Below are 17,229 nucleotides of genomic sequence, written 5' to 3'. Positions count from 1 at the left end.
GTTTGTTGTTCTCTTCCTGTCTGTCTACATTTCTGCATACAACAAGCTTCCAAGCGCATGATTCAATAACCTGCTAATAGGTTATGGGTCCCAGGCAGCCAGCAGCACCCAGGACACCCAGAGGCATTGAAGAGGATACTACAAGTCCAGGCACTAGAGAGGATACTCAGTAAGTACAGAGATGTCTGTGAGTATTGTATGCAAGCTACTGAAAGATGGCAAGTGGTTCGGATGTGAAGTTTGCAATTACAAAGCTGAACAATACAATTTACCAGCTTTGGAAGTTTAAACATTTCTAAGCAAGGATGACTTGTGGCAAGTGCAGATTACAGAGGACTGGCATAGGAAAGATAGACAGGGAAAAGTGATTATAAGCTTGCTAGTGGAAGATGACCAGCTTATCCACATAATAACAGAGAAAACGGCCAAAGGTATGTGGACTTCATTACAGAAATTGCATGAGCGTTCAAGTCTAAACAGCAAACTGTTCTTGCTATGAAAGTTAAACAAGATGAGGCTAGAAGAAGGCCAGCATATGTGTGACCACGTGAAAGCTATGCTAGAAATCAGAGCAGCTACACACCATCGGAAAGGACTTCAAAGATAACCATATTGGTGCCCTGCTTCTCTGAGACATACAGTATACAGCTCTCAATGCTTTAGAAACCAGACCCGAGCAGGAGCTGACACTGGAATCTGTAAATCAAATCTTTTTGTTGTTTGTTTAACCTGATAGTATCTATGGGCTGCTTAATAGTCATTTGCACCTAAAGTTTATTGACACATTAAACCTGCAACACACCTCTTGTGCTAAACAGGGGTAACAAATACACTTTCATTTTCTTTACCTTTTCTGGGAACTTCATCATTGTATAGCGCAATAGCTCCACAAACAGCAATCCTTCCAAACAGTCTCATTTGTTGTAAAGCCACATCAGCAAAATATCCACCAACCTACATGAACACAACCAAAAAATAGAGATTCATGTGTGAAAAACAATACATTTACTGAGTCATATGTCTATAGGGAATACTAATGCGCAAACCACAAGGGTGAAGGAATACCTAAAACTAACAAAGCAGCTGCCAACATAAAGGTGTTCGCACACTAAGCATAAATGGTAAATATAGGGAATATGGCACTTACTAATCCTCATATTATATTAAACTAAAATCTAAGTAAAAATAAATACACGTGTGAATACTGCAAAATGGTAGCACCAAATATCCAATTAATGGCCGACTTCTGTTGGACCAGCTGCCATACACACGGGCCGAATGTCGGATGGTTTTTATTGAACCTGTCTATGTCCCAAGACATTCGGTCCTTGTGTCCTAGGCTTAAAGGGTCACTAAAGGAATTTTTTTTTTTAGCTAAATAGCTTCCTTTACCTTACTGCAGTCCTGGTTTCATGTCCTCGTTGCTCGTTTTTGCTTTGATGTTGCTGTAATACTACTCTGTTCTGAACACTTCCTGGTTGTCCGGCTCCTTATGAAAAAAGCCATGGGAGACTTTAGTTTCGTTTTCCTAGCCATGACTCTCTATGGCACTGTCCAGCACAGAGGCTTGAAATAACTTGCAAAGACTAAAACTAGTTTCACTTTCGTTTTTGCATCTAGAGGCACATTATATGATTGATTTTTATCTATTTTTAATCGTTTTTAAAAGGAATCAGTTAACTATTATGTCTATATACCCTGTAAACAGTAATTTCAACAAAAACATGTTTTCCTTTAGTGATCCTTTAAGTCATTGGTCTGAAATATAAGTCCTGTGACCTTCTAATCTGCATACTTGTTCCTGGCTGGTGTCTCAAAGTACTGAAAGCAGAAGCATCCAGGTGACTGCCTAATTCACACCTGTACTGTCAAACCTGGTTTGTAAACACATAAAAATGCACGTAATGACTTAGTATCAATGGGGACATTCACACTGATAATTTACTGTGTTTAGGTGCACCCAGTTTAGCTGTGTTTAGAGAAAGTATAATTCTGTCCATGCAGGGGCAGAACTTGCCTAAATGTCTCCAAACCCGCTTTTAAGCTAGAACACCTAAATGCAGAAAAATGGGATATGGAAAACATGAAAGTTGTTTATATTTCCCAGATGATTCATTTATTTTAGCCATTGGAATGCAATAACGCTCAAACGCTAGATGTGTCTAGCATTTAGGCGTGTTTAGATACATCTAGCATTTTTTCTGTTCTTCAGCTCCTCTTCTTGACATTCTTTTGCTGGTTTTTTTTTTTTCATCCTTTTAAGCCCTATGTTCACGAGGCCTTAAACTTGCCTGTTCATGTTACACATAGATCTTGGCTGTTTGGCTGCTGGGAGCTGCATAGTCCCCCCACTGAAAAGCTGTGCTTCTACCTCAATTCCTCATCATGGAAGTGCTGTCTAGTATTGATCTAAGCAGAGCCCGATCAAAAGACATTTACTGACATTTAAGTAACTGGGAAGAGTACCGTAGTATTTTTTATTTTTTGTTGCCCTTTCTTTTAGAACCAACATACATTCTCAAAGTAACAATCATATCCCTCTGGAGATGCCTTCTTCAGTGCCTCCTCCAAGGAGCCCACTGTCCTGTAGTTGAAAGCTTCATCAAATCCGATTTCTTTCAAATATTCCACCTTGTCATCTGAGCCAGCAGATCCAACAACCTTACACCCCTAAGACACACCAATAAAAGCTCTCAGTGTTAAAATTACAATTTGATTTGCAAAGTAAAACAACATATAACATTGCAATAAATAAGATTTTAAGCCCTCTTAGAAGAACTGATCTAGATACACATAAAAACCAGAGTTGTCAGTGCCCACGGAGCCAGTGTAGCAGTTCGGGGATTTGAAATCCCTACTTTTCTCCCATTTCTTTTGTTTGGGCTTCTGAGACAGATCAGAGCGATTCTGATTGGTTAGCGCCTTCACAGAAAAACACTCTGATCTGTCCTGGAAGCCCTACATTAAGAAGGGGGGGAAAGGGCGGATATTTCAAATCATTGGACCACTACACTGGCTATGTGGGCAGTGACAGTTCATGATTTGGGGCCAGGAGTGTAGCGGGTGTAGGGTGTTAGTTCACCTTTTAAAAATGTTCTGGTTATGCTATGTAAATGTGAACATGTAACAAAGATAAAGCAGTTGTTAAATCAACTGGCCTGCAAAAGTTAAATATACTTTAGGGGCAGTATGATACTTTGGTACAGTGGTAGGTAAATTGACCCATAGTCCTCAACAGATTGTTCAAATGAATTGAGTGTAGATTCATAAATAATTCTAATCAACCAACAAACTGGTGTTGAAATAATTTTACTATTCACAAAATTCTCCATATGTCATAAAGCAGTCACAAAGGGCCAGATCCACAAACGAGATACGACGGCGTATCTACTGATACGCCGTCGTATCTCTGTTTCTAACTATGCGACTGATTCATAGAATCAGTTACGCAAAGCTAGCCCTAAGATCCGACAGGTGTAATTGAATTACACTGTCGGATCTTAAGGATGCAATTCTAGGCCGGCCGCTAGTTGGCGAGGCCATTGCGGCTGGCGTAGAATATGCAAATAAAGATTTACGGCGATCCCCGAACGTCCCGAACGGCCCGACGATCTAAATCTACGTAGTTTCCGTCGGGTTACGCCACGTAAAACTAGGGCTGAGCCCTAGTTCTCCTAAGCCATGTTAAGTATGGCCGTCGTTCCCGCGTCAAAATTTAAACATCAACGTCATTTGCGTAAGACGTCCGTGAATGGCGCTGGACGCCATTTACGTTACCGTCTAAGCAAATGACGTCGGTGCGACGTCAGTTAGCGCAATGCACGTCGGGTAATTTACCCGACGGAGCATGCGCAGTACGTCCGGCGCGGGAGCGCGCCTAATTTAAATGGGACTCGCCCCATTCTATTTGGCCCGCCTTGCGCCGGACAGATTTAAGTTACACCGCTGCAAATTTCCAGGTAAGTGCTTTGTGGATCGGGCACTAACTTGGACAATTTGCGGCAGTGTAACTTAAATGGGAAAAGTTAAGTTACGCCCGATATTTGTGGATCTGGCCCAAAGTCACTGAATATTTTACCTGAGGTGATTGAAGCCATATTAGTGCACTTGAAAGTTGCAACATAAACAATTTAGTACTGTCCGTGATACCTTTTTTATTATTTGCACTAATATACAATTTTTCAGGACAAGCTTTCCAGGTATGTGCTCTTCTTCAAGTTCTGAGCAGTACTCAAGTACCCTACGCATGACGCAAGCACAACGGATGCCGCGGCCATCTTGGAATTTTCCTTTTGAAACGCAAAAGGTTTGTTTGTATACATGTGAGTGCATTTTATTGAATAAAACGATTACTGGATTTTAAGAACCTACTGCATTATGGTATTTTCTTGCCCTTGCGAGGTAAATATTATCAGCATCGCATGAAGCTACCTATCAAGGTGTCGGTTATTGGAGATATCCATGGTTGTCCGTTAAGCACTTTTTTTTTTAAGGCTTATTGGGAATAATCCATGTGATGTGCAGTACAGCTCCTTGGATAGAGGTCTACTCTTTGATAACAGCAAGGCGAGATTGACAACTCTATAATGTGAGGGTCCATTCCCTCTGGTAAGGAGATTTGCCTATTCATAGGGGTGCCGGGTCATCACACTGAAGTTGATGCAGGGATTTCCATCTTTTGGCATTTGTGCTATATGGACTCTTTTATGAATTCATTTTTTTGTATTAATAAGCGTTGCATATTATCTAGATAAATGTTTTAATTTGGAATCAGCAAATTGATGCTGACTGCTGATTTATTGTTTTTTACGTGTTATAGCGCATATATTTTCACCATTATTTTTAGTACTCAGGTTCTGCTCTGACCTTGAAAAAGGGGACATACAGTCCCCCGAAAGCTTGTCCTTAAAAATTGTATGTTAATGCAAATAAAAAAAGTATCATGGACAGTACTCAATTGTTACTGTGTATCTTTTATACTGGAACTGTATTAAAGAGGACTTGAACTCTGGAAGCTGTGCGAAAAAGGCAATCACATATTTCCATCAGCAGAGAGAGAGAGAGAGCTGTGGTGTGGGGTAAGGTAAGTTTCTACTAAGAACCAAAGTTACCCTAGCTCCTGCTGAGCACCAATGTTCCCTTAAGACCCCATTGAGCACCTGTTTCTGCCCCAACTCCACTGAGCACCACAGTTCAACTGCATTCACCATTGAGAAGTCACCCTGCAGCCTCCACTTATCATCAATGTTCCTCCCTAGCCCCACTGAGAAGCAATGTTTTCCCCTCCACCTGCTGCTAGTGAGCATTATTGTTTGCTCCATCCCCACTAAGCACCAATATGCATCCCCCCAGACCCTACTGGGCACCAATGCCCCCCACCACAAAGGTTTGTAAGCAGCTTTTTTGATGAAACACACATTAACATTCAGCCTAATGCATTTGTGTTGACACAACACACCTGACCTTAACGTGTTACTAAACCCAGGACTCTGCATTCACTATATCTGGTCTCCAACAGTACACAGAACATGGCAATGCAAATATTTAAGTAAATATAAACTGCTAAATACCCTTTCTTATCAGCAGTATATAGCAGTCTTATGACTTCTACCAGTATTCGACTGAGCGCTGGTTAATGCTTGTAGGAGTTGTTTTTATTACTATATTACAGTATATGGCTGCATGATCCCTGACCGTCTGTCTGGACAGTGCCAATTGGACCTGTGCCGATGCACTCTCTAGCAATACACACCAAACTGAGCATGTGCAGAGTGCCTTTTAGGGCTCTGTGCTATCAGCAAATGGACTGGGAACTGCAGAAGAAAGGGAGGGTCAGAGAAGACAGGATCAAACAACCTTTTTACACAATGAGAAGGATTAACCCTTTAGGTTCCTCTGTGAGTATAACAAGTATGCTTTACTACATATACAGACTGATTTTACTGTTGTGGGTTTAGTAACACTTTAACAGTGTGAATGGGCCTTATGCCGCGTACACACCATCACTTTATGTGATGAAAAAAAATGACGTTTTTAAAAACGTCACTTTAATTGACCGTGTGTGGGGGAAAACGTCGTTTTATGTCTTCTAAAAAACGACCAAAAAAAATTGAAGCATGCTTCAATTTTATGTGTCGTTTTCCAAAACGTCAACTTTTACTTCACAGAAATTGACCGTGTGTAGTAAAAAACGTTGTTTAAAACGACGTTTTTTCACCCGCGCATGCCCAGAAGCTACTTATGAAGCGAGCTTCAATGGAAAAACGTGGTGAACGTAACCTCGCTTTGCTAGAACATTGTGAGAAAAACGATGGTGTGTAGGCAACTTCGTCTTTGAAAATTGAAGTTTCAAAAATGTCATTTTTTACTTCACAGAAAATGTCGTTTTTTTTCATCACATAAAGTGATGGTGTGTACGGGGCATTAGAGTTCTGCTAAGGCCCAATTTACATTTTTAGATTGTGTTCTCACTCCTCCCCCCTTTCCTGACCTTCTGGGCTGTATGCCCAGATAAGGGTCTGATATGGTCTTGGGGGGACCCCACACTGTTTTTCTTTCTTTTTTTTGCAGAGGGCCTGGTATGGATTGGCGGGGAGGGGGACAACTCCATGGCATTTTTTTATTGATACATTTGGCATGAGGTTTCATCCATACAGCTGCACCAGATTCTGTGTGCACCAGTTCTAGCAAATCTTCCCCACTGTGTGCTGTAGCTGAACATGCTGGGAATCATATACAGTATATTGGACTGTGTATTGTACTCATGAGACGCTCCACCTGTTTTGCTTGAGCTAAACTTGAAGTCAAAGCCTGTTATTTTTATGTTTGCTGACAAGTAAAGAGGACTTACTTACATTTACTGAACTGTTTATGCCTCTGATCCTGACGAGTTGTTCACTATTAACCACTTGTCAACCGGCTTGCGCTGATATATACGTTGGTAAAGTGTCATGTTCACGTGAATCGCCGTATGAGCTCATCATCTCCTTTTAGAGCCGCCGGAGGCACGCGCACATGTCCGTGGCACGGCAGGGGGACCTAATGCGCATGGCTTGACACCCGCGATTATGGGAACGATTGCTAGAACGGGGATGTGTGTGTGTGTGTAAACACACAAATCCCTGTTCTGTCAGGGGAGAGGAGACATATTGTTTGTTCCTACTAAGTAGGCACATCGATATGTCTCCTCCCCCAGTCAGTCCCCTCCTCCCTTCAGTTAGAAACACTCATAGGGAACACATTTAACCCCTTGATCGCCCTCTAGTGTTAACTCCTTCCCTGCCAGTGACATTTACACAGTAATCAGTGCATTTTTATAGCACTGGTCGCTGTACAAATGTCAATGGTCCCAAATATGTGTCAAAAGTGTCCGATCTGTCCGCCACAATGATGCAGTACCGCTAAAAATCGCAGATCACCACCATTACTAGCAAAAAAAAAATAATTATAAAAATGCCATAAATCTTTCCCATAGTTTGTAGATACGCTTATTGCGTTTTTTTTTAACCCTAAAATATGTTGAAGAATGTATATTGGCCTAAACTGATTAAGAAAATGTGATTTTCTAAAAAAAATATGCGATATTTATTGTAGCAAAGAGTTAAAAATATTGTAATTTTTTTTCAAAATTGGCGCTGTTTTTTTGTTTATAGCGAAAAAAAAAAAATGCAGAGGTGATAAAATACCACCAAAGGAAAGCTCTATTTGTGGTAAAAAAAGGACTTAAATTTTGTTTGGGTACAGCATCGCATGACCGCACGATTGTCAGTGTTGCAATTGACGCAGTGCCGTATCTAAAAAAATGGCCTGGTCATTGACCATTTGCTTACTGGGCACATATACCCCCTTCCTGCCCAGGTGAAATTTCAGCTTTCAGCACTGTCACGCTTTGAATGACAATTGTGCGGTCGTGCGACGTGGCCCCCAAACAAAATTTACGTCCTTTTTTTACCACAAATAGAGCTTTCTTTTGGTGGTATTTGATCATCTCTGTGTTTTGAATTTTTTGCGCTATAAACAAAAAAAGAGCATACATTTTGAAAAAAAAACCACAATATTTTTTACTTTTTGCTATAATAAATATCCCAATTTAAAAAAGTTTCTTAGTTTAGGCCAGGCATGTCCAAAGTCTGGTTCTGGTTTTGAGCGGCCCACCTGGTTATTTGGACATATATATCTTTTGTGGCCCCCGACGATCTCCCAACGTTGGGGCCACAAAAGATATATATGCTGGCTGCATTCATGGAAATTGGGGGTGCTGCATTCATGGCAATGGTGAGACTGCATTGATGGGCACTGACCCTTATTTTTCTTCACGGTTCTTTATTTAAAATTTAAGGGGCAGATCCACGTAGATCGCGCTTCTCTCCGCCGGGCGTAGCGTATCTTTTTTTTTCTGAATCCTCAAAGAATACGCGACGTAAGTTACGGCGGCGTAGTGTATCTTTGGCGGTGTAAGGGCGCGGAATTCAAATGGATGTGAAGGGGGCGTGTTTTATGTAAATACGGCGTGACCCGACGTAAATGACGTTTTTTTTGAACGGCGCATGCGCCGTCCATGGGGGTATCCCAGTGCGCATGCTCGAAATTAAACCGGAACAAGCCAATGCTTACGACGGTGACGTCATTTTACGCAAATCCCTAATAGATAGATACGCCGGCGTAATTCTTTTGTGGATCTGCCCCTAAGTTTTTATCCTGAAACTTCCCTCTTAAAATGAAGGTGCGTGTTATACGCCAATAAATACGGTATATCCAAATAACACGCCGGAGCTCATCTCTTCACCGCACACAGCCACAAAGGCAAGAGAATTCTTGTTGGGCTGTGTATTAGTTGCTCGAACGAACACACTTATGGTTGGCCCTCACGCATGTTCACTACATCAAATCTGGCCCTCTTTGAAAAAAGTTTGGACACCCCTGGTTTAGGCCGATACATATTCTTCTACATATTTTTGTTAAAAAAAAAACGCAATAAGCGTATATTGATTGGTTTGTGCAAAAGTTATAGCGCCTACAAAATAGGGGATAGAATTATGACATTTTTTTTTTTTTTACTAGTAATGGCGGTTATCTGAGATTTTTGTCAGGACTGCGACATTACAGCGGACACATCGGACACTTTTGACACATTTTTGGGACCATTCACATTTATACAGCGAACAGTGCTATAAATATGCACTGATAACTGTATAAATGTGACTGGCAGGGAAGGGGTTAACCACTAGGGGGGCGATCAAGGGGTTAATGTGTTCCCTGGGAGTGATTCTTACTGTGGGGGGAGGGGACTGACTGGGGGAGGTGACCGATGGTTGTCCCTATGTACAAGGAACACACCATCAGTCTCCTCTCCCTGACAGGACGTGGATCTCTGTGTTTATACACAGAGATCCACGTCCCTGTGTCTGTAACTGTTGATTGCGGGTACCTGGCGGACATCGTGACTGCCAGGCACGTGCACTGGCATCTGAGTGATGGGGTGTGCGCACCCCCCAGTGGGCGACAGGAGCCGAGGACGTTAATAGACGGCCTTCCGGCATTGTAGACCTTGTGGCCGTCATTCTACAATGGCCGGGATGGCAAGTGGTCAAGCAGGCAAATCTTCTGGTCTGTAAGTGGTTAATCATCAAATCTTTACACTTTAAACATTACAATAATAGCTATATTAGCCTATTGAGTAGCTGGTTAAATAATATGACAGCTGTAATGTATACAGTAGAAAAGGGCTAATAATAATAAAGTTACTCACAAGGATTTTTCCTATTTGGCCAGCTATGGATCCCACAGCTCCAGCTGCTCCATTGATAAGAAGTATTTCACCTTTTTTTGCAAAGAGGATCTCACGTAAACCAAAGTATGCCGTTAAACTGTTTGGAGTATAAGAATGATACAGCATATAAAAGTGAGCACAATATTCAGAGGTGAGCTGTAGAAATGTAAAGTCAAAGAAGACTCTTTGGTAAAATAAGTTATGAGCGGTACTAGAACTATTCTATAATCAATGCTTACGCCCCTATTTCCTAGGTGCGGGAAATGGATATGTAGAGGACGTTTATTTACTATGTACTGGGACAAATAATGTATATTTATAAAGGGAATCATTAATGATAGAATAATGGGATCTGCCATGAAAAAATAATTAATTGTAAATGGTCATCATACTGATCCTTGCTTTACTTACAATAGTTTCACTGACTTGAAATGGCCATACAACCATTGAAGTCTGAACAGATACCCTGAATGCAAAGCCAAGCAAGCTGGTGCCCTGGAACCTGCACCTTAAAACACTAATTAGCAGTGGTAAGCCCTTCTTTTATTTTGTGTAGCGTTGTGCACTGCACTCCACTGTACAGTACATTGGGGTGCCAGTTACAATGAAGCCCACCCCAAACCACTGTAGACTAAACAGGTGCTTTGTGGGAGTGGGTGTTAACATACATGTTTTTTGGCATTTTGCCAAAATGCACAAGTGTGAATGGGCCCTAAAAAATTCTAAAACTGGGTTTTATATCAAACATAATTACAATCAGTAGGAAAAAGCTGAAGGAGAAGTTTAGATAGGTCTGTTGAGCCCAGCAACCAATCAGGTGTTTAATTTAAAACGTCCTAGCCTGACATTTTCCAGTCAATTACAGTTATTGTTGCCACTCTAGCAGCCTGTTTCTGTTAATCTACTGTATATATTTATCTGATCAAATTGTAATTATGTTGAAGAAAAGATCAGTTTAAGGCTACATTCAGATGGCTGAATAGCAGCAACTCGGGGGATTCGACAGCAAGAGTCAGACAGGCCACACTTGACAAGGCAGAGGTAGCTGGGCATGTGATCTGTAGCCAGGTGAGAGGCCCTCCATGTCAGAACTGACAAGTTAGCCAGAATCTAATGGCATGCAGTTTCCTAGAAAGACACATCTACTGTGAGGGGCCCCTCCTCAATGGCTACCAATGTACTCTAGTTCCAGTGGGGGTTCCACTTCTCAGCTTGACTCTGTTGCTGTAGAGTCTTACAGAGAGTACTGCTCCCACAATATATGTACAATATATGTACATTGCTCCTATGTTTTAACTAAATTCTTTTATTTTTATGTAACAAATAAAACTTTTTCTATTTTTGTATATCGGCCTTTGTTTGGTCTCTATTCAGGCACTAATAATAATAATAATAAGCAATAATCCCATACCCCTCCATCCCCTTCTCTATTCAATTTAAGGGATGAGGTGCCATATCTTTATTTGGACTATCGACCACTAATTGCCCACTCTTGCAGAGAGTATGTTTTTCAGCTTCATGATACCCTGATTGGGTGAGAGAGAATTTTTTGTGAGTAGATGTTTGTGTAGCTTTTATAGTCTATTTTGTATTATTCTGCAGTGTACAGTTGTGCAGTTGTGCAGAAAAGTTTGTAACCCTGGCAGAAATTATGAAATTTGGGCAATAATAGTAATAAAACTTTACAAAGATGGAAAAGGATATAAAGAGATATCCAAAGCCATAAATATGTCAGTCAGTACTGATTAATCGCTTTATACGAAATGAAAAATTTTGGTATCTCTTGGTATCAAGTCATGGTCAGGTAGATCAAGATTGATTTCAGCCACAACTGCCACAGAACCTTTTTGGGATACAAAGAAAAACCCACAAGTTACTTCAGGAAAAATACAGGCTGATCTGGAAAAAAGATGGTGTGTTTTTTTTTAAAGAGCACAATACGATGTTACTTGAACAAAAAAGAGCTGCATAGTCAAGTTGCCAGAAAGAAGCCTTTACAGTACAAGTTCCACAAAAAAATCCTGGTTACAATATGCCCAACAACACCTTGACATGCCTCATTGTCTTTTTTCTGGCATTGACACAGTAAAGGCTTCCTTCTGGTAGCTCAACCATGCAGCTCTTTTTTGTTCAAGTATCGTTGAATTGTGCCCCTAAAAATAACCACACCATCTTTTAGGAGGGCAGCCGTATTTCTCCTGGACCTGTGGGGTTTTCTTTGTATCCTGAGCAAATCTTCCATCAGTTGTGGCTGCATACTTTCTTGGTCTACCTGACCTTGGCTTGGTATCAAAAGAACCCCTAATTTTCTACTACTTAATGTGGTATTCATATTTTTACATACCGTATTTTCCGGCGTATAAGACGACTTTTTGGATGCAAAAAAATGCATCCAAAGTCGGGGGTCGTCTTATACGCCGGGTACGGTCTCCGTGCAGCTGCGATCGTTCATGATTTCAAAGCCGCGCCGTCTTCTCAGCGTGTCCTGTGATTGGTGGAACACAAATCTTCCCAGCAGCGCCTCTGTTCTGTGTTCCACCAATCACGGATGCCTTCTCATCCTCGGACGAGATGAGAAGGCATCCGTGATTGGCGGAACACAGAACAGAGGCGCTACTGGGAAAATTTGTGTTCCGCCAATCACAGGACACGCTGAGAAGACGGCGTGGCTTTGAAATCATGGACGCTTGCAGCAGACGGAGACTGTCACCGGCCTGCAAAACGTGAGTGATGGCACAGTGGGGGGGAAGTGGCACTGTGGGGGCAAGTAATGTGATAGCACTGTGGGGGCAAGTAATGTGATGGCACTGTGGGGGCAAGTAATGTGATGGCACTGTGGGGGCAAGTAATGTGATGGCACTGTGGGGGCATGTAATGTGATGGCACTGTGGGGGCATGTAATGTGATGTCACTGTGGGGGCATGTAATGTGATGGCACTGTGGGGGCATGTAATGTGATGGCACTGTGGGGGCATGTAATGTGATGGCACTGTGGGGGCATGTAATGTGATGGCACAGTGGGGGCATGTAATGTGATGGCACTGTGGGGGCATGTAATGTGATGGCACTGTGGGGGCATGTAATGTGATGGCACTGTGGGGGCAAGTAATGGCACAGTGGGGGCATGTAATGGCACAGTGGGGGCATGTAATGACATAGTGAGGCTTGAAAAAAAGCCTGTCTCTGTCAGCGGTTGTTCCTGTCAGCGGTTGTTCTGGCTAACCCTCAGCTTCCAGAAAGACTAGTAGGAAGGGGGTAGTCTTATACGGCGAGTATATCCCAAAACCAAAATTTTCCCTGGAAAATTAGGGGGTCGTCTTATACGCCGAGTCGTCTTATACGCCGGAAAATATGGCATTTTTTTCAAGATTTTCTTCAAATTTTCTTTTTCACATGTTGGTTTATAGCGCAGTTTTTCTTATTTCCTCTGTCTAATTATTTGTGTTGTCGCACATTTTTTCACTGCTGCTTTATATTTCTATTATTGCACTTGCCGATAGGCCAGATGCATTTCAATACTATATATTTATCATCTGTATTTTTTATTGTGTTTAGTCACCATTAGGGAGCGCAGTATTTTTCCTTTTTTCTGTATTGGCATATTCAAGGCTTTGGATATCTTTTTATATCCCTTTCCATCTTTGTAAAGTTTTATTACATTGTCACGCAGGTCTTTTGATTGTTCTTTTCTACCTCCTCATGACTCAGTGTCTAGCCTGCTTAGTGCATCCATGTGAGAGCTAACAAACTTATTGGCTATTTATACACAGACACTAATTGTGATTTAAAAAGCCACAAATTGCAATTTTAACCTGTGTGTGCCACCTTCTGTGTCTGTACCAAGGCCAAACATTCCAGGGTATGTATACATTTTATTAGGGTCATTTGGGTGATTTCTGTTATCATTATGATTTAAAAAAGATCCAAAAAACTATGTGATAATAAATGGCTTCATGTGATTGTGATCCTTAAATAAAAGACAGTTTTTTGGCATGATCAGACATATTTTCAATATTAATGCCAAAATCTCACAATTTATGCCAGGGTATGCAAACTTCTGATCATGCTTGTATATGTGCTCCTTGACATTGTGAACCTGTTTTGCATTATTGATTCTAAATTTGCACCTATTTTTTCTTTATTGGCTTTCATTTCTGCCATGAAATTGCTGTCTGGTTGCATATTGATAATACAGACATTGGTTTTGGGTAGGGATTCAGGAAAATGCACTCATCATGCCCCACTACATGATCTGTAAATGCTACATTCTAACACAGCTTGGTGCTTGCCTTTGGCTGCACTGTTCTAAATTCACAAGGGGCTTTTCTGCACAGCTGCAACAGACCTTTATCTGCTATCTACTAGCTATCAGTGGAATAAACTACAATTGATCTCAAATACAAAGCTTTGGAATTCACAAGTGATAAATACATTTAACAACATCAACTGCATTAGAGATATTATTATGTCTTTTTTAGCAAAGGCTACAGATCAGCTTTACGATTAATTTATAGATTGTAGTTACTCACCCAGGCATTCCTATTGTTCCAAGAGCCAGGGACTTGGGGATATGGTCAGGCCAGTTTGGCAGTAGAGGACTCAGGTCCTTCCCTTGAGAGACGGAATGAGTAGTCCAGCCAGCATTTGATATAGCATAACTACCAACTGGAAATGCTGCGTCTTTGCTTTCCAAAACCCTAAAGATGTAATACAATATAGGTTGATTAAAAAGATTGTGTATTCAAATTTTTACAAAGAACTCTATTGTGTATTAATGGATGTACATGTGATAGCACAACATTTGGCACTAGCTGGACATAGGGCTAGGTCCATAATACTTTACTAAGGTTTAGGCAAGGAAAGAAACAAGCTTTTATACTAGGGCTACAAGTATTATTTTGAAAGTTTTGGCCAAGCTATGACACTGACGTGCACATAAGTAGGGGGGATTAGAGGATATTCTAAGAATTGTTGAGTGCGTGGAAGCTCAGGGAAGCCGTGCATAGGAATCCAAAGGCTACAATGGTGATCACTACAAATTGAAAGTGTTTCTCTTTATTGTATTCCTTTTCTTCAATCTGTGCATAGAAATGTGATTATACTAGAAAAAACGTGAGGCATTAGTATTACTTTTCAGGGTACTTGCACACTGTACTGATATAAACATCAGAAATTGCTGGCAGAAAAAAAAGGATGGGGTGTATTTGCACATATTCACACATATTTATGGGTATGTGTACACATGCGTAAAGGGTCTTTTACCTTTATTTTAGTTAAGGGAGTGTGGTGTATGTGCCTATTCGCATAAAAATACTGACCAGTGGCGCAAATGTCTATATTTTAAAAAAATATTTATATAAAGAGTGCTTAGAGCAGGCCAGGCCAGGGTCCCCCATAGATGTTATACATTTATTTCAATTTCCATTACAGATGCACAGAATTTATGGTTTAGTACACTTTTCTCGGCACCTCCCGACTGAAGCATACTTGCAGACTTTTTCTAAACACAATTGTGGTTTATAGCAAATGTCATTATTGTCTGCTTTCTTTATATTTTTTCATGTCATGTCATGAAAGGTGTGAAAGAAACTATATATATATGCACAATCATTTATTTACTTTTCTTGCAGACTTGGCACCTCTTTAGAATTTGGTGTGGACTACAGTTTTTTATGAATTAATATCATTGTTTCTTTCTATACGAACATTCTTTCGTGTTTTTTTCGGTATATTTTCCTTCCGGTTTGAATTTTCTTGGGATCATGCGCAGTTCTGTTTCTTAGGTCAAATCGTCCAACTCTACCATTAGCGATACGAATTTTGGAAGTTTTTTGAAAAAAAAAACACAACATGTTGGTTCTCGAAATTTCGGCTGTCGTACGAAAATCGTGTGTCGAACAAGCACACTAATGATACGAAAATCGGTCGATTTTACATTCGTTTTGGATTTTCGATCGAAATTCTTATCGTGTGGCCACCTTTAAAGAAGGTTGTAATAATCAGTGCCTAATCTGGAACACCTGATTCTTCTTTCATGATTTTTTTTTCATGAAATAGTGGTAAATGTTGAGGTATACTGTACTTATTTTTTCCAGGTGACAAATTTGCAAATTTGTTAGTTTCAATTATACGATTTAAAACACCATGCCAATTTTAAGTAATTTTTTCAAGTATATCACCTTTACCGATTAGGTACTGTTATTGCATATAGAAAAAAATCAACAATTTCCATGGGGTGTTCTTACATTTTCAAATGATGTTATGTAATAAGATTAAAAAAAATATAGCAAATTTAGATATATCATTAATGTATCCTATGTTCATTCTTACCAAGAAATAGGATACTTTTATGACTGTTTTCACTAATAGAAAAACTCCATGAATTACGCAGCCAGAAGACATAATAAAATGTTACCTTGCAACTTGAGTTCCCATCATGATGTCTCCTTCCTTCATCATTCTCTTACTGTATGGCCTAGTACAATGATAAAATTGGCCATGTTTAGGATATCACAGAAATATCTGAGGCAGCTTTACATGTTTTACACATTTACATGCTATTTTTCTATTAGTGCAAGTGAGTAACACAAAAGAATCTTATTGAATATTGTGGGCAATCTTGGTACTTTATTATTCAAGGACTTCTGACATACCGTACAAGTCCTGTAGGGACCCTGACCTATGCTGTTCTGTCTTTAATTAAAATTAATATTTTTTCACCTAGCTGTACCAAGGCCGAACAGTGTTTAGCTTTTTCTATGTAAGTCTTGATTCTTGAGTCTATGTAAGTGGCTTGATTGCTTCTGCCTGTTACGGTTATTCAGTATTGGAAGGACAATCACTGAGTTATGAATATACTATACTATATATCTCACACAACTTCCTTGTTTAGAGGCATGGTTTGGGAATATAATAAATATAAATGTTGTAAGGGGGCTTGTGATTGGCTAGGTGTTGGTGTCAAACTGTTTCTGCCCCAGTTCTTCTTGGATAAGACAACTACCCGCCCATTGTTTATGGAACCATTTGACATATTGCGTCAAACTCCTGGCCACAGGCTCACTCCTGACATTCCCAGCTGTAGGCCTTAATATTTAGGAATAAGGGATTGTCCACACACAAACTGCATTTTCCACACTTTACTATAACTTTGTAGGAATTTCATGGTATCTGACATCACATTGACATAATAACAGAATTCCTTGGTATGTAACATCATACAGTAGTAGAGTAGACATTCTGTAGTTGTCATTTAAGCACAGAACACCAACACACAATTTGTAATCCATCTTTCATGGACACTGTCTCTCTTTGGGAGTACCACAGAGTTGGGACCACTTCTCTCATGTATACTAAATCCACAGATTTCAGCTTCGTTCACCGAGTATGATAATCAAGGTGCCCTCATTAGTATACCAGTTTCTCTACCAAAGTCTTGTTCCATAGCTCTACCCACCCGT

At 40.4% G+C, this 17,229-nt stretch overlaps 1 protein-coding gene across 1 annotated transcript in view; it reads right to left on the bottom strand.

Moving 5' to 3' along the window:
* LOC120945931 (prostaglandin reductase 1-like) overlaps positions 1 to 17,229 on the bottom strand; it is a 40,116-nt gene that overhangs the window by 10,442 nt on the left and 12,445 nt on the right. The window contains exons 4-8 of the mRNA XM_040360515.1: positions 16,185 to 16,244; positions 14,299 to 14,466; positions 9,749 to 9,866; positions 2,515 to 2,670; positions 849 to 954 (exon numbers count right to left, since the gene is read on the bottom strand). Of these exons, the coding sequence (XP_040216449.1) occupies positions 849 to 954; positions 2,515 to 2,670; positions 9,749 to 9,866; positions 14,299 to 14,466; positions 16,185 to 16,244 (608 nt within the window). The remainder of the gene's footprint in view (positions 1 to 848; positions 955 to 2,514; positions 2,671 to 9,748; positions 9,867 to 14,298; positions 14,467 to 16,184; positions 16,245 to 17,229) is intronic.

This window comes from Rana temporaria, chromosome 1, assembly GCF_905171775.1.
Source record: "Rana temporaria chromosome 1, aRanTem1.1, whole genome shotgun sequence".
Taxonomy (NCBI): domain Eukaryota; kingdom Metazoa; phylum Chordata; class Amphibia; order Anura; family Ranidae; genus Rana; species Rana temporaria.
The sequence above is the reverse complement of the archived record's forward strand: the minus strand, read 5'-3'. Positions and strand labels throughout refer to the sequence as shown.